General features: G+C 46.1%; 1 protein-coding gene across 1 annotated transcript in view; it reads right to left on the reverse strand.

The window, feature by feature from the left end:
* Positions 1–569: 569 nt before the first annotated feature.
* The window catches only part of TICRR (TOPBP1 interacting checkpoint and replication regulator), a 43,952-nt gene continuing 17,947 nt past the window's right edge, over positions 570–26,574 (reverse strand). Inside the window, exons 5-23 of the mRNA XM_036278148.1 lie at positions 25,245–25,374; positions 23,145–23,284; positions 21,610–21,825; positions 18,593–18,744; positions 16,997–17,097; positions 16,601–16,694; positions 16,429–16,508; positions 16,021–16,260; positions 15,416–15,512; positions 12,798–12,855; positions 11,098–11,241; positions 8,772–8,862; positions 7,841–7,908; positions 6,888–7,022; positions 6,187–6,329; positions 3,238–3,375; positions 1,437–2,472; positions 1,233–1,358; positions 570–682 (exon numbers count right to left, since the gene is read on the reverse strand). Coding sequence (XP_036134041.1) covers positions 570–682; positions 1,233–1,358; positions 1,437–2,472; positions 3,238–3,375; positions 6,187–6,329; positions 6,888–7,022; positions 7,841–7,908; positions 8,772–8,862; positions 11,098–11,241; positions 12,798–12,855; positions 15,416–15,512; positions 16,021–16,260; positions 16,429–16,508; positions 16,601–16,694; positions 16,997–17,097; positions 18,593–18,744; positions 21,610–21,825; positions 23,145–23,284; positions 25,245–25,374 — 3,302 coding nt within the window. The remainder of the gene's footprint in view (positions 683–1,232; positions 1,359–1,436; positions 2,473–3,237; positions 3,376–6,186; positions 6,330–6,887; positions 7,023–7,840; positions 7,909–8,771; positions 8,863–11,097; positions 11,242–12,797; positions 12,856–15,415; positions 15,513–16,020; positions 16,261–16,428; positions 16,509–16,600; positions 16,695–16,996; positions 17,098–18,592; positions 18,745–21,609; positions 21,826–23,144; positions 23,285–25,244; positions 25,375–26,574) is intronic.

A 26,574-nucleotide genomic window follows, 5' to 3' on the forward strand; every position in this document is an offset into this window, starting at 1 on the left:
ACTCGACAGCAGGCCGCCCACTCCGGCCCTGGTGAGTCTCCCTAAAGGGGCCAGGATGCGCCGTGGACAGACCCCGTGGTGTGGCAGGACCAGTTACCCTCAGGGGGGAATGTGACAGAGAGCCAAGTAGCCAGAGATAACGTCACTGTTACAGGGAAATGCCTGCTGTCCATTCGGGTCACAGCCTTAGAGCAGCTTCACAGGGACCTGTGTGGGGTCCTCCCTCCCATTTCGCAGGTGAGGCAGCACGTCCCCATCAGGGTGGGCCCAATGGGCTCCGGGCTCCCAGGTGCCTCAGTGTAGTGCTGGGTATGCCACCTCCTAACAAGAGCAGGGCCTGGGCGACAGAGGCGGGGACCAGGCCCCAGTTTGTTTATGCCCGTAGGGCAACCTTGCCTTCACCCTTTGAACTTGCCCAGTCCATGAAGCCCGTCCCTGGGCGCAGGGGAGCCGAGCTGCGTTGCTGGGCCCTCTGCTGAGATTCCCTCCAGGGCCGCGCTGGCGTCTGGGAAGCAGGGCTCCGGACAAGCTCTGTAGTGTTGTAGTTAGAAGTCCCTTGGCCGGTCCTCCTAGCTAATCAGCTTCTTCCGTGAATACGTTCTGCTGACCGGGCGTGTCCGGGAAAATGCTCGGCTGAAAGGAGAGTCCTCTGCTGTGGCGGGAAATACATCCAAATCTTCATCTAGAAAAGGCAGACAGACAGGAGGTAGCTGAGGACACGAAGGCCGTGTTCTCCAGTCACCTGCACGGTCTGGGTCAGGTCTGGGCGTTCAGGCTTTCTGTTGTGGCCTCGAGGGAGGCCCACCTCCTGCCCTGCCCTGCGACCCGGAGGAAGGAAACCTTGGGACCCGTGCAGCTCACAGGCTCAGCCCAGTTCTTTTCCAGACGAGGAAGGGGGCCAAGCCAGAAGGCTGATGGCAGCAGCCGGTCCTTTGCAACAAGGAACATGCAAGACCACGGAGGACGTGGCTCAGACCCCAGGGACTTACGCTGTGCCCAAGTCTGTCACTGTTTTCAAGAATCTCAAGTATTTTGGTAGGATTTCGTGGGGTTCTGTTTTAATGGGGCACTTCCCTGGGGAGGGCGCAGCACCCGCCACTGCAGGGACAAACCACCTGTCCCAGGCCAAGCAGTCCCATTGCTCCTCCCACACCCACCTGGCTGGCAGCCTTGAGCTCACTCAGGGAGTCACCTGACGTTGGCAAAGGTCTCCAGGACCCTCCACGACTTACCTGCGGCGTCTCTGCACTGAGAAGAGGGCGTCTTCCCTTGGAACAGCAGAGGAGACCGGGTCAGAGCCTGGAGCCCCCGGGCTGACAGGCAGCCCCGCACCGCACAGCCGGGAGGTGGGGTGGGACCTGCAGAGATGCCCGAGGTCAGCACAGCCCTGCGGCCGGCAGGGAGGCCCGAGCCCAGCCAAGCCAGTCACCACTCACCTGAAGCGCACACCTCGTCGTCCCCAGAGGGCGGGAGCTGCTGCAGGCCCGCGCGTGGAGACCGCTCCCGGCCCTGCCAAAGGTCTGAGTCTTCGCTCTGCGTGTCACAGGCTCTCTTGGCTTCACACTCGGCTTCTTCCTCGGCAGAGAGGAGCCTCTTCCTGGAGCCCAACCCGAACTGGCCCCAGGAGGAGGCTTCCGCAACCGCGCCGGCTCCAGGAGGGGACTGGTCTGGCAGCTGACACACCCCCTCCAGCTCGGGCGAGCCACCTCCAGAAAGGTCGGGGCCGGCCTCAGCCCTCCCCAAAGCGCCCCCGAGGCTGCAGCCCCCCGCCCTCTTCCTCCGCGGCCAGTCCTTGATAGAGTCAGGGGTTGTCTTCCCGCTGTGCTTGGGAGATGGTGTCCAAGGAACCCCAACATCTGCCTGGAACGGACTGGGGGTGCTAGAGGGGCAGCGGGTGGGGGTGCAGGACTGACAGATGTAAGTCTGTCCGCCACTCTTGCCAGGGCTGCTGTGCGCAGGGCGAAGGCAGGGCGGTGACATATAGGAGGTGTCGGGCCTGCCTGAGGACTTGCTGCCCCTGGGCACGCCCAGCCCAGGGGAGACACCCTGCTCCCTCCTCAGGGGCTCAGCTTCTGACCAAGGGCTGGCGTCCACCTTTCTGATTCGCAGCTTAGGCAAGCCGCCATCCTGCAGCTCCAGCTCCACCTCGTAGGCCTGTGGGGGCGCAGGGGCCGCTGGACGCTCAGCTGACAGGTGCTCGAGCTGGGCGGCAGCCTGGGGCTGCCTTCCGAGGGCCGCACAGCCCGGGGAGTCGGAAGGTGTCCGGGGAGAGCTGAGCCCAGAGGACGGAGGAGACGGCGGGATCCCAGGGTAAGACAGGGAAGGCTTCTCAGTGTCCACCGTCCGGAATCCCTCGCCTTCTCCCACGGGAGGAACGGGGCTGGTCCTGTCCTCAGCTGCACCCAGCACAGGGGAGGCCGTGTGCCAGTCACTCCTGGAGCCAGGCCCAGGGCCGCCGTGCCCTTCGCAAGGCTGAGGACAGGGGTGCGGTCCCTCCTGGAGATGGCAGGCGTTGGTGCGGGCAGTGGGGGAGGACTGGCACCCCAGGACGCCTTTCTCAGAACTGGAGGGATTTCTGTGCCTTCTCCCAGCTCCAGGGGAGGGAGAACGAGGGATGACGTCAGACGTGGCTCTCGGTGAGGTCCTGGGGGAAGCTGAAGGGACAGCAGGGGGCAAAGATGGGGTCTCTTTCCCATCCAGTTCTCCGGGGGGAGGGGACTCTGCCAACACTGTCCTGCACAGACTGGTGGGAACACCACAGCCAGCAGAGGTGGAAGGGTCCTCTGGAGAAACAGGTGGGGGAGACACCATGGCTGTGTCCTCGGATCTCGGCAGGGTTTTGACAGCGTTCACCTTCCATGTCTGTGCCGGCCCCTGGCGCTGAGGGCGCTGGTGTCTGTGGGTTGGAGGTGTGCGCACCACCGAGGCTGCCGCTCCGGGGGCGGATCTGAGAGGCAGTCTGACGGGAGTCAGACACCCACCCCCAGACTGGGTGGGTGAAGGCTCCGAGACTGCCAGACCAGAGGTGCTTTCTGGATTGGAATCCACTGATGGTAGCCAGGCAGAACTCTGCCAAAACCCGAGGGGCGGGCCACCTGGCCTTGTGGGAGTCCTGGGCATCTTTCCAAGTGGAGAGGCACCTCCTCCCGGCAGGGGCCGTTGTTTTTGCGGGGTGACTTTTGGTGGAGAAGGTGAATCCCTGCTGTGCAACGAGTCTGCACAGGACGGAAACAGCACCTGGTGGGCAGGTGTCTGGGCGGCAGGGGGGGTTCGCAGCCTCTCGGGGGTGCACAGCGGAGTCTGTGGCGTACGAGGGAGCCTTCTGGGTGTAGCTTTAGAAGAGACAGGAGACTTCCAGGAACTCTTCATAGGAGTCTGTAAAGAAAACATTTCAGTGCTCGACTACCCTAAGCCACTCTCTCAAGACTGTCTAGTAACCTCTAAGACCATTAGAAAGGCCCGTGGAAGCCAGACAGGCTGCCAAGGGCACGATCTTAACAATGAGGCATTTCCACCTCCAAAGTAGGGTTCGATGTTACGTGCCCACTTCTGCATGAAGCACTGGATCTGGTCTGTGTGTTTCCCTGAGACATTAATGTACAACAGTGATGCATGGCCTCTAGTGAGTGTACTCGACCAAACACCCTGGGCCTTCCCTTCGCCACGACACTCTGTCTGACCTTGGCCCGGAGCAGCCTCTGGGTGTCACAGCCTCTCCTGCTCACCCACACTCAGCAGGCACTAGACTGAACACCTACTGTGCGCCAGGCAGTGCGCGTGCGCGTGTGTGTGTGTGTGGGGGGGGGGCTGGGAAGCGTGGGACACACATACAGGAGGCCTTGCAAGACAGACCCCACAAGAAGTGTCCCTTCGGCCTTGCAGATACTACACTCCAGCAGGTAAGGAGCCCACACCGCCCCCACTGCAGCCCTGTGACGTCTCTGGCGAACGCTGCCTGGGTGTCCTTGCTCACTGGGGTGTGGATGGGGATGAGTGTGGCTACCTCAGTGACAGCTGGCACAGGGCACTGGGAAGCCGAGGAGAGCTCACTGCCAGACCAACAGAGCAGGGGCCAGGCGGACACACAGTCACATCTACAAGAACTCGTGTTGAAAGGGGAAGGAAAAGGTTTGGAGTTGGATGCGCTACCCTTGCGCCACGAGGTCGACCAGGAAAAGGCACTGTGGGTACACAAAATCCAAATAAAGACCTTGCCATCCTGTTGCCGCCTTTCGCCGCCTTCCCCAAACCCCCACCCGTGATTCAGGTACAAGACAGGTGAGTAAGGAATCTAAAAATGTTGCGCCGCAGCCTAATTTCAAATAAAAACTGGAGAGTGTAAATGTCCTTCCCCAATCTCACCAGCACTGACAGAAGAGAAATTTCGCCGAGACAGGTAAGGAGAATAGGTAAGTGGTCCCTCACCTTTCACCTCCACTCCACACCCACCCTCTCCTACTGTTCTGCCCGTTCTCTCTCTCCCTCATGGCCCTCTCCCCTGCCCTAATTCCCGCTCTTCTTGAACTGCAGCTCCATAATCACACTGGTACCCCTACCTCGTCTCTCCAAACCACTCCCTTCCATTTGAACCCTCTCTGCTATCTCTGATCTGCCTGAATATGCTCCCCTTTCCCGAACACTCCCTGACTCCCCTGTCTCTCTAGTATCTCTGCCATCTCCCTCTCTTCTCTGAACCCCATGTCTCCCTAATTTCTCCCACCTCTCCGTATCTTCTCTGAATCCCGTGACCCCAATTTTCCAACTCTCTCTCTCTTCTCTGAACCCCTGTCTTCCAATTTCTCCCACCACTCCCCAATTCCTCCCACATCTCCATCTCTTCTCTGTACCCCGTCTCCCTAATTCCTACTAGGGTTCTCTCCCTTCTCTGATTCCCCTCTCTCCCCAATTCCTCCGACCTCTGCCTCTCTTCTCTGTACCCCCTCACTGTCTCCCTAATTCCTCCCACTGCTCCCTCTCTCTCAGAATGCCCTATCGCCCCAATTATTCCCACGTCTCCATCTCTTCACTGTACCCTCAATGTCTCCCTAATTTCTCCATCCTCTCTCCCTCTGAATGCCCTATCTCCCCAATTTCTCCCACCGTTCCCTCTCTTCTCTGAATTCCCATCTGTCTCTCTTCTCTGAATGCCAGCCCCCTTATTTCTCCAACCTCTCCCTCTCTTTTCTCAACTGCCAGTCTCCTTAATTTCTCCCAACTTTCCTTCTTTTCTGTGAACACCCATCTCCCTATTTCTTCACCTCTCCTTCTCTGCTCTGTATCCTCTCTCCCCAATTCCTCCCACCTCTGCCTCTCTTCTCTGAATTCCCAATTTCTTCACCTCTCTTTCTCTTCTCTGTATCCTGTCTCCCTAATTTCTCCCTCTCCTTCCTTCTATCTCTATTAATCTTTTTTCCTCCCTAATTTCTCCCACCTCTCCCTCTCTTCTCTGAATTCCCATCTGTCTCCCACCGCTACTTCTTCTGTGAATCCCCAATTTCTCCACCTCTTTCTCTTCTCTGTCTCCCTAATTTCTCCCCCTCGTCACTACCTCTCTGTCCCTTCCTCTCTTCTTTGAATCCCGTCTCCCTAATTTCTCACACCTTTCCCTTCCTTCTCTGAACTCTCTATCTCCTTGGTTTCTAGTTGCTCTCCCTTATCTCTGTCATCCTAATTTCTCTTCCTCATCACTACCTCTCTGTCCCCATCCTCTCTCCTCTGAATCCCGATACAATCATCAGAGATTCAGTAGCACAAGTAATGCCTCTACACTTTCAGTACCCGATGCTGTGTGAGCCATAGTTTACCTGAGACATCAGCAGAGACTCTGAAGATCGCTGTTGTTGGTGCCTCCAGCAGTGGTTTGATTTGCTATGATCATGAACTTCCGTTCGTTTTTATAGATCTACCTACTGCTAATACGTGATGGCTTGGGGAGCATATCACTGCCTTCTGAATGAGGTTTAACTGACTTATATCAGGAACAAGTGATTTGATCAGTGTAAAACACTGAAACTATAAATGAAAGACCGAAGGAGATCAAAGTTTTGCCTACCTATTGCTGCCTTTTGGAATTTTTATTTTCAACTGGTTACTAGGAACGGAGACGCAGAAAGAACCTTTGGCCCTCCCCATCACGGCTCAGTAATGTGTGTTCTCCAAGACCATTCTAAAACACACATTTCCTACCTGATAAGCTGTAGGAGGCTGAGAATCCAGGGTGCTTCCTGAAGACCCCTGATGTCGAGCTGGACTGACCGTCTCAGACATGGCCCCGAAAAGGAGCGTCTTGGGAGACCGAATCTTTTGGGTGGGAGAATTTCCTCTTTGGTCTGCAAGTCAAAAAAAGTGACAACATTGAATTCTTTGTCTTCTGCCCTCCCAGCACTCATAGAACAGGCACTCAATACAAATAGAAAACAATTACTTTCGAGCTGGGGGGAAATGCCATCTAATGTCAGCAATTATACAACCATGTCCCTTTCCTGAATTTTAATAAGACTGCAATTGGCCCCTATGTTAAGAAATATAGGCAACTAAAGTACTTTAGTTTATAGTTATAAAAACATATTTCTAGTGATCCAAGCTAGTGATAGATAAAAGAGTAAAGGATATACAGATACCACCTTTCACCTGGGACACTTGCGTGTAGGACAAGAACACACACTGCGATCACTTACAGAACCGTGTACGTGACCAGCTGTAATACGCCAACAGGATGATGCTGATGAAGAGCCTGATCTGGTCATTGCCCTTCACTTTAAATGTACATACCTGTCCTACTTATCCAATGTCAAGAAACAAATGGTCAAAATTTACACCACTTTTCCCAAGAAGACTTCCCACCAAGTTAGCACGAACTTCTGAAGCCGGGTGGGCAAGGACGGTACCTGACTGGTTTTGCTGAAATGAGTGAACTCTTTGCACACTTCGAGACTTTGGCTGAGATGCAGAATAGAAAGGACCAGAATTTGTCCTGCCAAGTGACAACTGCTTGATTCGAGGACTTCTTCTCAAATTTATTTCTACAAAACCAAAATGAGTCAGTGACCAGGGAGAAATGCAAGACTGACCTTTCCCTTATATAAAATGAGTAACATTTATGTTATACCAAATACACAAAAGACATCTGACAAGCCATTGACTGAGACTTAATTATTGTAGCAAAGATAAGAGGTGTATGATATGTGGCCCCAATGAGGTGCAAAACCAAACAAAACAGTGACTCAGTAGATTGTCACCTGCGGACAGGGTCATGAACGGCCACTGTGAAGCACAATGTGGGGTGAAAAATGTGTGAAGTATGGTGACTCTTGTAAAAAGAGTTATTTAAAATTTGCCATTTTAATGTGTATAGTACATATATTTGTATAGAAATAACACCTGTGAGAATTTTATCAAAACTAAAATGTTAACAGTATTTCAGAGTTATGGGATCACCATCATCATTTAAAATTCTGGCTTCTCTCCCAGCAGGTGCAGTTCAATGGATTGAGAGTTGTCCCATCAACTGAGAGGTCCCAGCTCAATCCCCAGAAGGGGGCATGCAGGAGGCAGCCAATCAATGTTTCTATCTCTTTCTCCCTTCCTTTCTATAAAAAAAAATCAATAAAAACATGTAAAAAATTTTTTTTGGCTTCTCTGACTTTTCTAGAATAAACAAATGTCTTGATTAAAAATGAAGTTAGTTTTGGGACACTTTTACAAAGGCCACCCACCAGTCAGGCCTCACTGGTGTGGCTGTGGGCAGAGCTGCCACAGGGTGTGACTGTCTTAGGACAGGCTGAGCAGCACCAGTATGAGAGGTTTTCACAGAAAGCAGGTAAACACAAAAACCCCAAACCAATGTCGGTGATACCTTTTTCCGGGGACTCATCAACAACATCGATATCGGGGCCAGGATCAGAGGATCTTGAACAGAAAGCACAAGGATTATTCAGAATCACTCATAATTCATTCACAACACACTGAAGAAATACAGCCCCTCACCCTACAAGTTAACATAGACCACTAAGGAGGATAACACCCATGCTAACAAGTACTCCTGCACATTACTGCCCAGAGTTAAAACACTCTGCCCTGGCTGGTTTGGCTCAGCTGTTAGAGCATCGATCCTGGCCCCGATCAGGGTTGTGAAGGAGACAACCAATCAACGTGTGTCTCTCTCCCTCCTCCCCTTCCACTCTAAAAATCAATGGAAAAATATCCTTGGGTGAGGATAGAGAAAAAAAAAAAAAAAAAGAGTTAAAACAATTTTTTTTTTGGAAAACCATTTTACAACATCAAAATTAAAACTATACATACTTTCTAATACTCACAAACTTCACTTCTTACAATTAAGTCTGTAGAAAAACTTGCACAAGTGTGTATAAGCCCATATAGCAATAATGAAGACGGAACCTTGACCAGGCTCCTGTGGCCTGTCAGCACAGGAAGCTGGGATCCTAGATTTGCAGTCTTCCCTGTCCATAATGAAGTCCCCTTTCTTCCCATGTTAGCACATGAGTAAAATTTTAAATTGTGGACTATCCACTCAACAGAATAGTACGAGTAATAGAAAGGGTTGAACTACTGCTATGACATGGGTCCATCGCAAAACAATCATGCCAGGGGAACGAGGCCAGACACAGAGCACCTTCCATAGGTTCTCCAGCCCTCGGAGAGCTGACAGAACGCCCTCTGGTTATAAGAAACAGTTAAGATTTCAGTCACGAAGCTCATGGTGAGAGGGAGCTGTCTGGAGTGTGAAGAGGCCACACAAGAGTGCCACTCACCTGCCCTTGATCTGCCTGTGCAGCAGCCGTCTGGGGATCTGCTTGTGCTCTGGGGTCTCCGCCACTCTCCTGGTCAGCAGTCTGTGACGACCTGCAATGCAAGCGGCACACGTCTCTCTTCACCTTACCCAGAAGCAGCAACAAGGCCGGGAGCAGGGGGACCTTAGATACGGCTTATGACGTGCTAGAATGGACTTCAGGGTCTTTGGACTGAGGTCAGACCACAGGGCTCAATTTAACAGTTTATCACCACTATGAGAGGTCACACAGTAAATAAGCCAACATAACATATAAAATTTTCATCTAATAAGCAGTCCTGAAAAAGGAAAGTGCTCAGTGATTATGGCTAACACATCTGTCCACCTCGTTGGTGGTTCCTGTATTTACAATTAAATAAAATAAAGTTTGTGACAACACTGCTGTGCCACATGACTGCTATGGTGTTTAATATTAAGGTAAATCTAGCTGGCATCAATTTTCTCAGTAGAGGTCACCAAGCTGCTTATGGGAGGACTGGTCTTGACAGAGTTAAAAGTGGCTAGAGAGAGGTGTCCCCAGGAATGTGGAGGAAGGACCTCTGAAAAACTCCTCCACAAAAGGAGTAAGAACACTGGCAAAAATGGCCAAAATCAACTTTTCCAGACTCTGGAAATTAACCCATTTACAACAATTCAGGGATTGTTTATCCAATAAAAATGGCTGGATCTCAGTAAGACTAGCGAGGTTTGTGGAACCTTATCCTGTCCTGGCGTCCCCTCCCCAGCCCCGAGGTAGCCATAAGAACCGGTAGCTTGCAGTCACAGTGAAAACCAACAGCCCAGGAGCCTCTCGGTGGGCAGAATGGGACTGAAGGCCCCCAAAGCCCTATTCCCAGATTGTCATTATTTTACCTTAGAAAACTGAAAAAGATTAAACTAACATCAAAGCAAGTACAGGGAAATACATATTAAAGATTACACTGAAAAGAAATGAAGTTGAGAATAAAAAACAGAAAAATCAATGAAACTGAAAGTTGGTTCTTTGAAAAAAAATAATTGACAAACCCTTAGCTAGACTGCCCAGAAAAAAGAGAAAAGACTCAACCTACTAAGCCAGGAATGAAAGAAGGGGCATAACTGTTATTCTTACAGAAATAAGGACTGTTAAGGGAATGTTAGGAACAACTGTGTAGCAGGAAATTAGATTTCCTGGATGAAATAGACAAACTCCTAGGAAGACACAAACAAATGAAAATAGACACAAGAGATCTGGCTGGTTTGGCTCAGCAGTTAGAGCGTCGGCCTGCAGACCGGAGAGTCCCGGGTTCAGTTCCGCTTAAGGGCACATACCTCGGTTGCAGTTTGTCCCCGGCCCTGGTTGGGGTCGTGTGGGTGGCAACCACTCAATGTTTCTCTCACATTGATTTTTTTTTTCTCTCTCTCTCTTCCTTCCTCTCTCCCACCTGGCTCTATCTGAAGATAAATGCAAAAATGTCCTCGGGTGAGAATAAAAAAGAAAATAGACACAAGAAGAAATAGAGAATGTGAATAAACCTATAACAAGTAAAAAGATGGAATTAGTTTTCAAAAAAGTTTCTATAAAGAAATGCCCAGGACCAGATGGTCTTACTGCTGAATTCTTCCTAACATTTAAAAAAGAATGAACACCTAACACATATGGTCAGCTGATGGCAGACCAGGATGCCAAGGCAATTCAGTAAGAAAAAAGCAATCTCTGTACAAACGGGGTGTGACAGCTGGACAGCCACATGATAAAGAATGATACTGGACTCATCTCACACAAACTCATATGCAAAATGAACTTAAAATGAATCCAAGATCGCAATGTAAGAGCTTATAGTATAAAATTTGGGTTACACAGCCCTGGCTGATTTGGCTCAGCGGTTAGAGCGTCGGCCCATGGACCAGAGAGTCCGGGGTTCGGTTACCACTAAGGGCACGTACCTCGGTTGCAGTTTGTCCCCGGCCCCAGTTGGGGTGTGTGGGTGGCAGCCACTCGATGTGTCTCTCTCACATTGATGTTTCTCTCTCTCTCCTGCTCTATCTGAAGATGCATGCAAAAATGTCCCCAAGTGAGGATTTAAAAAAATTTTTTTTAATAAATAAATAAAATAGATGCTTGTCTGTAGGGGTAACTAGGAACGGAAGACGGAGAGAGCCCAGGATTAATTTTTCATCCAAGCTTGGGGAGACCCCAAGAGGAAAATTAACTGAAGGTAACCACAGAGAAGGAAAACAGATGAGATTAATGAGCTTCTGCAATAAAGCGAGTCTAGGGACTGGTTGGGGTCCAAGCAGCCCTTTCTCTTGGTTATAATAAAATGTACCTTTGGTTGAACTGACATTGTCGCATTTATACTCCAGACCCTCCACGGCTGACACGGAGTGGCTTCTAGGCAGCCCCCGCTTCACAGACCTCTTCGAAGGAGAAATTTCCTGGTTGAAGAGATTTCTTCGAACTTTGGTCACCTCTGAAAGCATTGGGGGGAAAAGCCAATTATTACCAGTAACAAATGCCATACCTGGAAAAAGGAAGTTATCCCAACAGAGAGAAGCTGCCTAAGGAAACTATTCTATAGACTAACTGCTACTGACACTCACTAATAGGGTTTCTTTAAATACTATACTCATGTGGTATGTTAAAATTATTCACTTTTTTTATTTAAGCTTTTTTTAAAATTGATTTTTAGAGCGAGAGGAAGGAGAGTGCAATGTGGACAGGCTGCCTCCTGCATGTCCCTTACCAGAGACAGAGCCCGTAACTCAGGCACGTGCCGCACCAAGCCAGGGCTAAAATTATTTACTTTTACAAATTCAATTTTAATTCCATCTTTCGGGAACACACGAAAGGCCTACAGCACTTAAACTAGAAACTTTACTCATAGTAAAATGGACATAATCCCTAGGTAAGAGTTTTGCTAATGTAGGTCACAGTCCTTTCAATAGAGCGCAGGGTTATGATGTTTTTCCTCACTTTGGACCTTTTTGCTGCTTTGCACTCAGCCCAGTCTCAAGCATAAAGAAACTGCTCTTTTCTGCTTCAAAGATTTCATTCTTATGAGTACCTTACCAATTTTCTGGGTTATTTTAAATTCTCTTTCTAACTCAAGAGCATGAAAGCTGTGACCATCTAGACTCAAAGTTAGGGGAAAAAAGCTGAAGAGTCAAGAAATACTTGACAGCCCAGCCGGTGTGGCTCAGTGTCTTGAGCATCGTCCCATGGACTGAGAGGTCCCTGTTCAATTCCTGGTCAGGGCACATGCCCAGGTTGCGGGCTCAATCCCCAGGGGGGCGTGCAGGAGGCAGCCGATCAATGTATCCCTCTCACACTGATGTTTCTCTTTCTCTCAAAAAGAAAAAAAAAAAAATCAATAAAAACATATATATATTTTTAAAACTAACATAAAGAAAAAAAAGAAATACTTGACACAACTAGCAAAATGGCATCTTAATCTGGAGATGGCCTTGGGGAGGCTACTCAAAACTTCACCTATGGGAAATTCTTCTAAGAGCCAGTCACGGAAAGAAAATCAAAGAAATGAGGATTCCATCCTGTACAGTTTGGCTCAGCAGTTGCAGTGTTGGCCTGTGGACTAAATCGGTCTTGGGTTCGATTCCCAGTCAAGAGCATATACCTGGGTTGTAGGTTCGATCCCCTGTCCCATTTGGGGTCGTGTGGCAGGCAGCCAATCAATGTGTCTTTTCTGTCTAAATTTAAGATCCAAGCAGGGACCATGTGGTGACTTTCTCTGACACATTGCCAACTCCTCTCATGGAGACCAATCTCACCGTCTTTTATTTTTCTGGCTTTCATGATAATGGTGTTTTTAAACAAGATTTCAGGCCAGATATTTTGCAAATGTGGCATTTTGAGATCACATGAACACCTTATTCTCCTAGCACATGGTATCTGGACATATTTCTTTACCCAAAAACTACAGCAAAAGTATGCAGCTGCTTAAAAACATGCAATCACATAAACGTGTCATTCAAGGCGATGAGCAGGTGCCGAGAAAACACCCTGTACCTTGCACTGTATCGTTCACCGGGAGTGAAGGCTGCTGCAGGGCGGCGCAAGCGTGCTCCTGAAAGATGAGGAAACTCAGTAAGAAAACAGACACGCATTTAAAATTAAAAAATAAAATTCCACATGAAATCTTTTGACCCCTACAGTTCTCCCTGCAGAACCATAACAGAAATGGCTGCCCAACGCACAAGAATGGACGTATGTTCCAAAGACACTGAGCGCTGCACTGTGATAGCACAAAGTAAGAAATACCTTAACTGTCCACAAACAAGGAAACAAAATTGTGGTTCATCCGTCCACGGCGGACATTAAAAGAATTAGGACGGTCTATAATGGAGAAGGAAAGGAGACTTGTATATACACTAACACAGAGAGGTCCACGGTGGGGAAAAAGTAAGACTGCAGGATAGTAAGCAGAGTGGATACCTCTTGTGATGTTTGTGTGTAACATGTGCAAACCTTTGGTGTGTGCTCTTGGTATGGACAGCACAGGGGCTGGGAATAGACAATGATTAAGGGACAGTCTTTGAACTTTATATGAACTCCCCCCTAAGTATCAGAGGAAGTCACAGAGGTAATAGAAGTGAGCCAGGTGGGCTGCGGAGGCTCAGGAAACAAGTTACAGAAGCAAAAGAAAGGCCCTTGGTGCCCTGGCCGGTTTGGCTCAGCGGTTAGAGCGTCGGCCTGCGGTCCTGAGAGACCCGGGTTCGGTTCCCACCAAGGGCGCATACCTCGGTTGCAGTTTGTCCCCGGCCCTGGTTGGTCGTGCGGGTGGCAGCCACTCGATGTGTCCCTTTCACGTCGATGTTTCTCTCTCTCTCTCTGTTCCTCTCTCTCCCTCCCACTCTATCTGAACAAAAAATGTCTTCGGGTGAGGATAAAAAAAAAAAAAAAAAGAAAGGCCCTTGGAGCTCAGGAGAGGGAGAGACAAAGGTAAGGAGCCTACAGGGGAAGAAGAGGGGAAGTGAAAGACTTGGGGGTGCTTCTGAGAGGAAGGGTGCACCCTGATTTCAATTTTTAAATTTTGATTTGTGTATACCTTTTATAACTAAAAAAAATAAATAATAGGGGAAAACCACATAAACTAATCACAGGGTGGCTGTCCTCCAAGGAACATCTCTGGATTAAATTGCTGTCTATTTACTATTACAGTGGAGGAGCCAAGAGATTGTCATCCAGATGAATCTCAACAATAGAGCTATTTTCACAGATGTTTTTGTTTGATTTGTCAGTCATGCCACCGTAACCAATGAAGAATGGATGATCACGTAGGAGGAGAAAGTTAGCAAACAACATTTGTTTTTTTTTTAAATCTTCACCCGAAGATATTTTTCTCTTTATTATCAGATAGAGTGGGAGGAAGAAAGGGGAGGGAGAGAAGGAGAGGGAGGGAGGGAAGGTTGGTGGGAGAGAGAGCCAGAGAGAGAGAGAGAAACATCGATGTGAGAGAGACACATCGACTGGCTGCCACCCACACAACCCCAACCGGGCCGAGGACAAACTGTAACTGAAATATGTGCCCTTAGAGGGAACCGAACCCAGGTCTCTCTGGTCTGCGGGCCAACGCTCCAACCACTGAGCTAAACTGGCCAGGGCACAAATGACATTCTTTAATAATCGAAATCAAACCCCAATCTCAGGATATCTAGTTTTAAAGAAGTAAGCTTTCTTGGCCAACCTAAATCAGAAGTTCAATTCTATGAGAACTCGCTTTAAAAGCTTTAATTATGACACAGTGATGAATGATGACAAGTCATGGTCAGATCTGGTGAGAGGAGGGCTAACACCTCCAGGCTGTCCACCCGTGGATTCCCCACTCTCCAATCCATCAGACTTGCCTTATTCACTTAGACTTACTAAGAAAGTAAAGACCACCAGCTCTTTAACAGAATTCCAAAGGACAGTTATAAACCTCAATAAACAGAGAGCAAACCACCATTGTAATGACTAATGCTTCTAAAGCTAGTACTCATAGACTTTTAATTCTTCTCAATAATTCTTGCAGTTCAAAAGCTTCAACGCATTCTTGATCCCCCTTCCTTCCTTACCAAGACATTAATTCTACTCAGTAAAAAGACTCCACCTGGGTTACTTTTCTCCTGCCACCAACAGAAACCTCAAGTTCTTACATCTGCCACAAAAACAATCACCGTCAGGCTTCGTGACAGCACCAGCCACCCACCTAAAAAATGTTTAACTTGTTATGGAAATAAAACATACACACTGAAAAGTACTTTCTAGGACTCAGCCAAAGTCCTTATTATGATTGTACACTGCTTTTCAATAACCTCTTTGCTTATTTTATAAGTATTCTTTTCTACATTAAAGATATTAAATTAACTTATTCATGCCTAACTTTGGCTTGCTGTTTTTTACTTACAGTACCTCTAACTGTTATACTTCTGGATCATAGGGTTACTCTGTATCACATGTATATTTCTTTATTCCGTGGACTACAGTTGTATACATGTTCATAAAGACCTCTGATTGTACTTCTGTGCGCTTGTGCCCATTTCTTACACACAGAGACACTGCCTTTCATTCTTATCTACTGTGTGACTCACCCCAGAAGGAACAACTCTGATGGTGTCATTTCCTGTCTGTTGGAAACGACTTACGTTTTTCGGAGCTCTCTTGGACACTTTGGGAATTTCAATTTGTCGAAGATTCTGTGAGACTTCCGTAATGCTTTTGTGTCTTATTAATGCATTTTTCCTTTTGAAAATAGAAAGAAACAATCAATATATATTCCACAGCGGTTACATATAATTAAATTGGGCTGGAACTACAGTGTAAAATAGAACATAATTTAAATAAAGGTCAGTGATCTTGGTATTGGCCTGACTTGATAGCAAAACAAGTCAGACCCAGAATTTCCAAAAGGAACTGCTATAAATTCAACTCATTATGAACAATGAAAAGCATCAAGGAAAACTTAAAAAGCAAGCAAAAACCCTAAGCTCATTTCATACAAGGCTCCTAGTTCCTGGAGACCCCACGGACAGTCCAGGGCACTGCGGATTATGTGGTAAATACTGTGTGCTCCCTGGATAAGGAGTGCCATATACTCTGAACACTCTTCCTAACATCCGGGAGAGCAGGACTCCAGGGACTGGCTTCTGTGGTTCAGACGGAAGGGCACAGTGAATTCAATGAACTGTAGACACGCCCTCTGTCAGCACTGTCACATGCAAGGAACTCCTTCAATTCCTCGAGCTCCTACCTTCTCTTCTTAGCTGATCGGGTACGAAGTTCCTCCAGCTGGTCGGACTCAGTGCCACCTGACACTGACCTACGAGCACTTGACATAAGAGGCACAGAAAGAAGAGGGGACTTGCTCTCCTGTGTCACCGAGTCATCACTGAAAAAGTCTGTCGGAAGGACACTTGCCAGCTTCTGAGGGATCACAAAGCCTAGGCTGTCGTACAGGTGTCCAAGTGTCTTTGGGATGGAGTCAATATACCTGTGGGACACAATGGCTAAATATGGAACAGTCCGCCACCACGCTGCCCGCCCCGCTATCCCCTCCCTCGCCCAGCACAAGAACTAGTTCCTTCTGAAACAATACCATCTGTAGTTCTTGGAAAAACAGTTTTAAAGGTAAAACTTTGATTGTAGTCATCAAACTTACAATCCCAGAATTTCCTCCAGAAATGCTGCCAGGTAGGCCGAATCCTCAGTTAAACACACCGTGCGCAGCAAATCCACCACCTGAGGGAGAGTTTACAGAATCAGCACCTGCCTCTGCGGGGATGCCGAGAGCATTCGGGCACGTTCTGAGCGGCACTGAGCAATGTACTTGCCTCCTCCACTACCTGCTCCGTGTCATCTACACTTTCCTGCATCGACGGGCACTGCAGACACAGCTCCAAACGGAGAAACACCTGAAGCTGGCACCTTGAAAGAAAGAAACACTGAGTTACATCTACTTTGAATGCCACTTAACTGAACGCTCCTCCCGCGATCACAGATCTCCTTATACACAGAACAGTGACAAAAAGGAGAACCACTGTTTTTTTCTCTAAATGATGATACGGTTATCAGAGAAACAGGCAACTCGAACTGCATATTAGATCAGAAAGAATCAGCTACCAAAGCCTCTTGGAGCAATTTGCCATCTATTCTAAACGGATACAAGCACATCTTGGAGCTTTGTTTAGGAGTAATGGTTTAAAAAAAAAAAAAAAAAAGTTACTTACTCTCTGACTTTGGGTTCTTTATCTGGGTTTATTCCTATGTTCTGTCTAAGAATTTTGCTGGTTTTTAAGAGGTTATTTTTTACTTGATGCAGGCAGTTCATCTGAAAACACAAAAGTACCACATAAGAGAATGTGACATTCCTTTTCGACATTTCTAATCTCTCCGCAGCTGACCAATGCCCTAAGAAGGAAACTACTTTCTCTTACACATTCCCCTTCCTTTCATTTGAATGAAAAACAGTGAAATGAATGTTCTTCTTTTATATCTTTAAAATGAACATGGTTAAAGTATTTGGCCCTGGCCAGTTTTCTCAGTGGTTAGAGCAGTGGCCCAGAGACTGAAGGGTTGCGGGCATGCATGTACCTGGGTTGCAGGTTCGATCCCCAGCCCAGGTCAGGATCATGTGGGAGGCAACCAATCGATGTAGCTCTCTCAAATCAATGTTTCTCTCCCTCCCTCCTTTCCACTCTAAAAAATAATAATAAAAATAAATAAATAAATCAATGAAAAAAATATCCTCGGGAGAAGACTAACAACAACAAAAAAGTTTTTGGGCGTGGATACAGCAAGCCTACAGATTTGAATTTTCTTAAAAAGAAAATTCCATGAAGTAGTGATTGGGATGTTTAAATACTATAAACAACTCCCGTTTGCTTAAGAGTAGCCTGGCTTCACTAACCACAATAGAAGAAACAACATGGTCTAAAACAGTGGTCTCCAACACTCCCTGTGCACAAGCTTTCTAATAGTACTACTAGATGCCCAGGTCCCAGCACCCTGAAGACATCTGTTTCACTGGGTCTGGAGGAAAGCAAGCATCAGCTATTAAAAGATGTTCTAGCCCTAGCCCTGGCCAGTTAGGCTCAGCAGTTAGAGCATCGGCCCTCAGACCAAAGAGTTGAGGGTCCAATTCCCAGTCAAGGGCATGTACCTTGGTTGCGGGTTCAATTCCCGGCCCTGGTCGGGGTCATGCAGGAGGCAACCAGTTGTGTGTCTCTCTCATATCAAGGTTTCTCTCTCTCTCTCTCTCTCTCTCCTCTCTGCCCACTCTATCTTTAAAAAAAAAAAAAAAAATCAATGGAAAAATATCCATTTAAAAAAAGAAAGTTCTTGCCCAGCCAGTGTGACTCAGTGGGTTGGGCATCATCTCATGGACTCAGAGGTCCAGGCTGGATTCCCTGTCAGGGCACATGCCCAGTTTTGGGCTTGATCCCCAGTAGGGGGCACGCAGGAGGCAGCCAATCAGTGTTTCTTCTCACATGGATGTTTCTCTCTTTCTCTCTCTCTCTAAAATCCATTTTTAAAATGTTCTAGGTGACTCTAAAGTCCAGGCAGGACTAAGAACCACTAATTCAACTTATACAGCTCAGATAAGGACAGAGCTTCCCTTAGAAGATTACCACATGCCATTACCCAACCTGACCTGTTCCCTTGATTTCTGCCTTATTAGGTCACCAGGTCCAACTTACAAGATCTCGAACTGTGCTCACCTCCTCACTCACATCATCTTTGAATCATGCACTGCGTAACAACATGTGAACCCAACCCGCTGATAAGCAATGATTACATTTATGACATCATCAGGGCTCTCTCACCTCTAAGTCCTGGGAGCCTTTGGACTTAAGGAATGCTTTAATGGTTGAGATCATGTTCTGAGCACTTGAATGTAACACGATTTCTCCTGTGGCCACAGTCTTTTGATAATTTTCATGTATGTAAGATTGTAGCTCCTCCTCAGTTTTAAAATCTGTGGGGGAGGGAGGAGTTAAATTGAGGACTTCCAGGAAAAATGGTAGAGTAGGTCAAGGTCGGGCTTGCCTCTTCCCATGACCACACCAATTATTATTATAGAACACACTGGAAACCACCTGAAGACTGGCTGAACAGAAGTCCTGTAACGTTTATAAAGAAGACATGCTGAGACTGGTAGGAGGAGCGGAGACATAGACCAAGCAGGTCCCACACTAAGGGGTATCTCAGCAGCAGAGGAACCCACTGAGAAGTGAGGCGTCCCAGCCAAGCCGGGGACATCAGTGCTGGGAATAGGAGCACTCATAACATCTGGCTGTGAAAATCAGCAGGATTGAGTTCAGAAGGACAAAGGGTTGCTGGAGACAGAGGCATCTTAAAGGGCAGAAGCACAAACTCACTCTCATACAAACTCATTCACTCTGGTGATAATAATAAAGATCAGAGCAGAAATAAACAAAATAGCATCTAAAAAACAAACTACAAAGATCAACAAAATCAAATGCTGGTTCTTTGAAAAGATAAATAAGATTGATAAACCTTTAGCCAGACTCATCAAGAAAAAGAGAGGACCCAAGTAAATAAAATTAGAAATGAAAGAGAAGTGACAGTGGATACCACAGAAATACAAGGATTGTAAAGAAATACAATTATATGCCAGCAAATTGGACAAACTGGAAGAAATGGATCAATTTCTAGAAAATATCTTCTAAAGTTGAATGAGGAAGTAACAGAAAATCTGAACAGACTGATAACTAACAAAATCGAATCAGTGATCAAAACACTCCCAACAAACAAAAGCCTTGGACCAGATGGCTCCACAGGTGAACTTTACCAAACATTCAAAGAGGAATTAACACCTATGCTTCCCAAAACATTTCATGAGGCCAGTATTCTCCTGATTCTAAAACCAGACAAAGGCACTACAAAGAAAGAAAATTATAGGTCAAGGGCCCTTATAACCAGAGATACTAAAATCCTTAACCAAATATTAGCAAGCTGAATTCAGCAATACACTTAAAAAAATCATATATGACGATCAAGTAGAATTTATTCCTGGGATGCAAGTTTGGTAAAATATACACAAATCTATTAACATGGTACAACATATAAATAAAATGAAGGACAAAAATTACATGATCATGTCAATTGACGTAGAAAAAGCATTTGACAAAATCCAGCACCGATTTATGATTTTTTTTTTTTTTTAATCCTCATCCGAGGACATTTTTCCATTTTTTGTACAGACAGATGGGAGGGAGAGAGAGGAAGAGAGAGAGAGGGAAACATCGATGTGAAAGGGACACATCGAGTGGCTGCCATCCACACGACCAACCAGGGCCGGGGACAAACTGCAACCGAGGTACATGCCCTTAGCGGGAACCGAACCCGGGTCTCTCCGGACCGCAGGCGGACGCTCTAACCGCTGAGCCAAACTGGCCAGGGCCCGATTTATGATTAAAAAAAGAAAAACCTCTCAGCAAACTTGGAATAGAGGGAACATATGTCAACATAATAAAGGCCATCTATGACAAACCCACAGCCAACATCATACTCAACAGTGAAAAGCTGAAAGCTTTTTTTTTTTTTTTATCCTCACCCGAGGACATTTTTCCATTTTTTGTTCAGATAGAGTGGGAGGGAGGGAGAGAGAGGGAGGAAGGGAGAGAGAGAGAGGGAGAGAGAGAGAACGTGAACGTGAAAGGGACACATCAAGTGGCTGCCACCTGCATGACCCAACCAGGGCTGGGGACAATCCGCAACCGAGGTACATGCCCTTAGCGGGAACCAAACCCGGGTCTCTCTGGACCGCAGGCCAACGCTCTAACCGCTAAGCCAAACCGGTCAGGGCTGAAAGCTTTTTCTTTAAGATCAGAAACAAGATAAGGATGTTCACGTTCACCGTTTTTATCAACATAGTACTGTAAGTCTTAGCCACAGCAATCAGATAAGAAATAAAATGCATCCAAATTCAAAAGGTAGAATTAAAGTCCTATTTGCAGATGACATAGTACTATATAAAGAGAACCCTAAAGATTCCACCAAAAAACGATTAGAGCTGATAAATTCAATAAAGTAGTAGGATACAAACTTAATATTCAGAAACTGATTGCATTTATTTATTTATTAAATATTTTTTATTTATTGATTTTGAGAGAGAGAGAGAGGAAGGGAGTTGGAGAGAGAGATAGAAACATTGATGAGAGAGAGAGAACATCAACTGGCCGCCTACTGTACGTGCCCCACTGGGGGTCGGGCCCACAACCTGGACATGTGCCCTGACTGGGAATCAAACCAGTGACCTCCTGGTGCATGGGTCAACACTCAAGCACTGAGCCGCATCTGCTGGGCTGCATTTATATACACCAGTAATGCTATCAGAAACAGAAATTAAGAAAACAATCCCAATTTACAATTGCATCATAAAGAATAAAATACCTAGGAATAAATTTAACCACGGAGGTAAAAGAAACTTTAAGACATTGAAGAGAGAGATTGAAGAAGATATAAATAAATGGAAGCATAAACTGTGCTTACGGAATGAAAGAATAATACTGTTAAAATGGCCCTGGCCAGTTTGGCTCAGCGGTTGGAGCGCCAGCCTGCGGACCAGAGAGACCCGGGTTTGGTTCCTGCTAAGGGCACGTACCTCGGTTGCAGTTTGTCCCCAGCCCCAGTTGGGGTCATATGACTAACAAACAATAGATGTGTCTCACATCAATATTTCTCTCTCTATTTTCCTCCCTCTCTCCCTCCTGCTCTATTTGAAGATAAATGCAAAAATGTCCTTGGGTGAGGATAAAAAAAAAAAATGTCCATATTACCCAAAGCAATCTACAGAATCAATGGAAGTGAGGAGTACCTTTAGGTTTAGAACTGCGGGTTCTTCTTCGGTTTTCCAATCGACCCGCTGTTTTTCCACCAGCTGTCTGTTGGGTCCCCTTCTCCCCAGCAGTCTCTGGACTGCCATCCGGATGCAACTTCTGAGCCTTGACATTCAGCATCGCCACGTTCAACATCTTTAAGGAGCGGCACATGGCGTTCATCTTCTGCCTCACTGGAGTACGAGGGACACCTCCTACCGAATCATCATGGGAAGGAAAGCAGAATAAATTTTATTCCTGTGGAACCAAGGACTACTTTAGTTACAAAAAACCCCCACTATTTTAATTCTGTACCAAGAGTTACTTTCCCCACTTTATGATACAATAATTTTTCCTAGGAGCTTTTGCTGAGGAAATCACTAAAGAACAAATCAGCCCTGGCCAGTTTGGCTCAGCGGTTAGAGCGTCGGCCTGCGGTCCGGAGAGACCCGGGTTCGGTTCCCGCTAAGGGCACGTACTTCGGTTGCAGTTTGTCCTCGGCCCTGGTTGGTCGTGCGGGTGGCAGCCACTCGATGTGTCCCTTCACATCGATGTTTCTCTCTCTCTCTCTCTCTCTCTCTCTCTCTCCCTCCCACTCTATCTGTACAAAAAATGGAAAAATATCCTCGGGTGAGGATAAAAAAAAAAAAGAACAAATCATATGCGTGATGTACACTACAGTGTTATTTACAATTATAAAATTAACAATCTAGCCCAGCCGGTGTGGCTCAGTGATTGAGTATGCATCAGGAGGTCGCCGGTTCAATTCCCAGTCAGGGCACATGCCCAGGTTGTGAGCCCAATCTCCAGTGGGGGGCATGCAGGAGGCAGACAATCAATGTTCTCTCTCATCCATGTTTCTATTTCTTTCTCCCTCTCCCTAAAAATCAATAAAGAAAAAAAAATTTTTAAAAAACAACAATCTAAATGTTCAAAAACATAAGAATTTCGTAAATTGTGTTTAGCAATGAGGTGGAATAGTAACTGAAAAGGCAAGATAGCACATGAACAAATAAGTTTGTAGGCAGCACACAAAGTTGTATTTACATTTCTGTTTTAACTGAAAATGAAAATGGTTTATTCATTAAGAATGTAGAATTGTGGCTGATTCTTTAATCACTATTGTACTAATGTAATTATTTTCAAATTTGAAGTATAAGAACTTGTCCTTTGCTCAGTTACCATTTCAACCTCATTTTAGGGAATGCCGATTTTTTTTTTTAATCCTCACCCAAGGACATTCTTCCATTTTTTTGTTCAGATAGAGTGGGAGGGAGGGAGAGGAAGAGAGACAGAGAGAACCATCGACGTGAAAGGGACGCATCGAGTGGCTGCCAACCGCACAACCAAACAGGGCCGGGGACAAACCCCAACCGAAGTACACGCCCTTAGCGGGAACCAAACTCAGGTCTTTCTGGACCGCAGGCCAACGCTCTAACTGCTGAGCAAAACCAGCCAGTGTGGGAATGGCAATCTTTTAAAACATACAGTCTCGAAAAAGACTGCTCAAGAAACCTCCTCTGTATGTGCATACGTTTCTTTTTGCTGTCTGCCTGGTTAGACACAGCGGATTCTTCACGAGACTTTCTCAGGTAGAGCTCAGACAGACGACATGTTACTTTGCTTTCAGTCTTGGAAGACTCCTCCTTATTAGGTGAAGCAGCTTGCAGTAACCTGTGAACAAGTCAGGATGTCCAAGATAAAACTGAAATTCTGAGTTTCCAAAATGCTTTAAAGACAAAACAGCAATATCGACAAAATTATTTTTATAAGATCATCAAAAGGTGTCCCCACAAGATGCCTTCAAAAATATATTTTCTTGCCCGGCCGGTGTGGCTCAGTGGTTGAGCACCAGCCCATGCACCAAGAGGTCGCCAGTTTGATGCCCGGTCAGGGCACATGCCCAGGTCGTGGGCCTGATCCCCAGTGGGGGGGCATGCAGGAGGCGGCCAATCGATGTTCTCGCTCATCGATGTTTCTATCTCTATCTCTCCCTTCCTCTCTCTCTCAAATTAATAAAGAAAAAAAAAATTTCATGGTAAATTTTCATCTCATAGGAGAATGCTCCTGTTCTGTTCTTAGCCTTTTTGAGCTGCACCATGTCCACGAATCAGAGGAGTCATTATTACCATGTCAATTTTTCCCAAATTGACCCTACAGACTCCATGCACTCAATTAAAAATCCTAGCAGGCTGTTTGGTGGAAATTAACAGGCTGAATCTAAAATGTACTTAGAAATGCAAAGGATCTAGAAATAGCCCAACCAGTTCTGGGGGGGTGTGGGTCGGGGGGAACTAAAGCTGAGAGAACTTAAGACTACCTGATGTCATCCCTTAAGACAATGTGATGTTAATGTAATTTCTGGACTAGATTGTGTCTAGAATCAGACCTGCACAATGGTGGTCAACTGATTCTGACACAGGTGCCAAAGCAATCCAATGAGAAACAGATTGTCTTCAACATAGGAGTTGTAACAACTGGTATCTGTGTGGAAAAAATAAACCTCGACTACCTCAATAATGTTGGAATTTCTGATATATCTTTTACATTTCTAATATTGTTTATGTCTTCATTTGCTCAATCTTGCTATAGATTATTTGGTTTCTCAAAGGATCATTTGTTTCTGTTGATTTCTATCATTTGTTTTGTATTTGATTCATTTTTATTCTCACCTTTACCAGTGCCTTCCTTGTTTATTTTTTTAATTTCCTCTCTTGTATTATTTTCTCTGTTGGACATTTAAGTAACTGATTTTTAATTTTTCTTCTTTAAAGATAGTCTAAGTCTGTACATTTTCTTTTAATTTAAATTTATGAAAACACTTTATTTTTTCCATTTGTAAAAGCATGGTAATATATACAGAACATATCATCTTCACCCCTTTTAAGTACACAGTTCACTGGTATTAGTTATGCTTGTAATGTTGTGCCACCATCACCCTATCCACCTCCAGAGCTCTCCACATCTTGTAAAATTGAAACTGCATATCCATTAAACAATACTCTCCATTTGTAATTAGTTTTCATTGATTTCTTTTTTAACTTTGAAATTCATTTAATTTCAGTAGAAGTGGTTTTTTTTTTTATCCTCACCCGAGGACATTTTTCCATTTTTTGTTCAGATAGAGTGGGAGGGAGAGAGAGAGAGAGAGAGAGAAAAACATCGATGTGAAAGGAACATACCAAGTGGCTGCCACCTGCACGACCTACCAGGGCCAGGGACAAACTGCAACCGAGGTACGTGCCCTTAGCGGGAACCGAACCCGGGTCTCTCAGGACCGCAGGCTGATGCTCTAACCGCTGAGCCAAACCGGCCAGGGTGTAGAAGTGGTTTTTAATATGATTATACTCATTTAAAATTCTTTTTTTGTTGTTTTTGATTAATTGACATTCAATATTATTTTATATTAGTTTCAGGTGTACAGCATAGTGGCATTTAAATAGCGTACAAAGTGATCCACTGATAAGTCTAGTACCCACCTGACACTATACATACTTATGTATTTAATTTATAATACTATTTAACTATACTCATAAAATGTGGTCTGTTAAAACACACACACACACACAAACCCACATTCAGATAACTAAGAGTCGATTTCAATAATCAATACCCAAATAAAAAAAAGTTTTACCGGAAATATTCCATCAAATTTGAACTGGTGCCACTGAGGTTGGAGCAGGGAAACCAGCCCTCAGCAACAGCAGCTCTCCAGGGCGAGGTGCAGCCGAGCTCCTGCTGGGCCCACTCTGGACTGGGAGGAGCTACAGGGACCACACAGATGGAAGGAAAAGAGGCATGAGAACCAAACCGGAGATCCCGAACATGCCCCTCCCTACCACCCTATTGCCAATGACATGCAAAGTGGCAGCATTGACTACATTCCTTCATCTGCACCAACTCTGATGGCCTGTGTGTCTGTGAAAACCGCTTCCTCACTGCTCCTCAAACACAGCAGACACACATCCGTCCCAGAGCCTCTCAGGAACCTTCTCTCCCTGCCGCTTCCTTCAACCCTGTGCTCGAATATTGCTTTTTCAACAAGGCTGGTTTAAAATTGCACCTTTCCCATTCCTTATCATGCCCCACTCCCTTTTTCCGGTTTATTATATACACGTATTGCTTTCAAATATACTATCTAGTTCCCTTATGTAATTTGTTGTCTTGTCTCCCCTGACTAAATGGTAAACTCCATGCTCTGGCCAGTGGCTCAGTTGGTTGGAGAGTTGCCCCATATATCAAAAGGTTGCCATAAGATTTGTGGTCAGAGCACATTCCTAGGTTGTGGGTTCAATCCCCCGTTGGGATACATACGGGAGGCAATCAATCGATGTTTCTCTCTCTCAAAAAAAAAATCAATGAAAACATATCCTCAGGTGAGGATTTAAAAAAAAAAAAAGGTTAACTCCATGAGGACAGAGACCATTGTCAATTTGGTTCACTGATGAATTTCTAAAACCCAGAACAGTGCCTGGCACACAGCAGGCACTCACTAAATCTGTTGAATAAATGAGCAAATGGAAGAAATATCAAATTAATTTTATTTTTATCTACCTAGCATAAATAACAATGCCACGAATTGGAAGGCAGACAGAATCACAACAGTTGTGCGTGCAGTCTTTTTTTTTTTAAATTTTTTTTTTATCCTCACCCGAGGATATTTTTCCATTTTTTTGTACAGATAGAGTGGGAGGGAGAGAGAGAGAGAAACATCGACGTGAAGGGACACATCGAGTGGCTGCCACCCGCACGACCGACCAGGGCCGGGGACAAACTGCAACCGAAGTACGTGCCCTTAGCGGGAACCGAACACGGGTCTCTCCGGACCGCAGGCCGACGCTCTAACCGCTGAGCCAAACCGGCCAGGGCATGTGCGTGCAGTCTTTAGTAAATATGTTAAAAACCAGGTTTCATGTTGTGCCTTTGATTTCAAACCGGTCTCACAGAGCCTTTGGCCTCCTCAG

This window comes from Molossus molossus, unplaced genomic scaffold, assembly GCF_014108415.1.
Source record: "Molossus molossus isolate mMolMol1 unplaced genomic scaffold, mMolMol1.p scaffold_m16_p_24, whole genome shotgun sequence".
Taxonomy (NCBI): domain Eukaryota; kingdom Metazoa; phylum Chordata; class Mammalia; order Chiroptera; family Molossidae; genus Molossus; species Molossus molossus.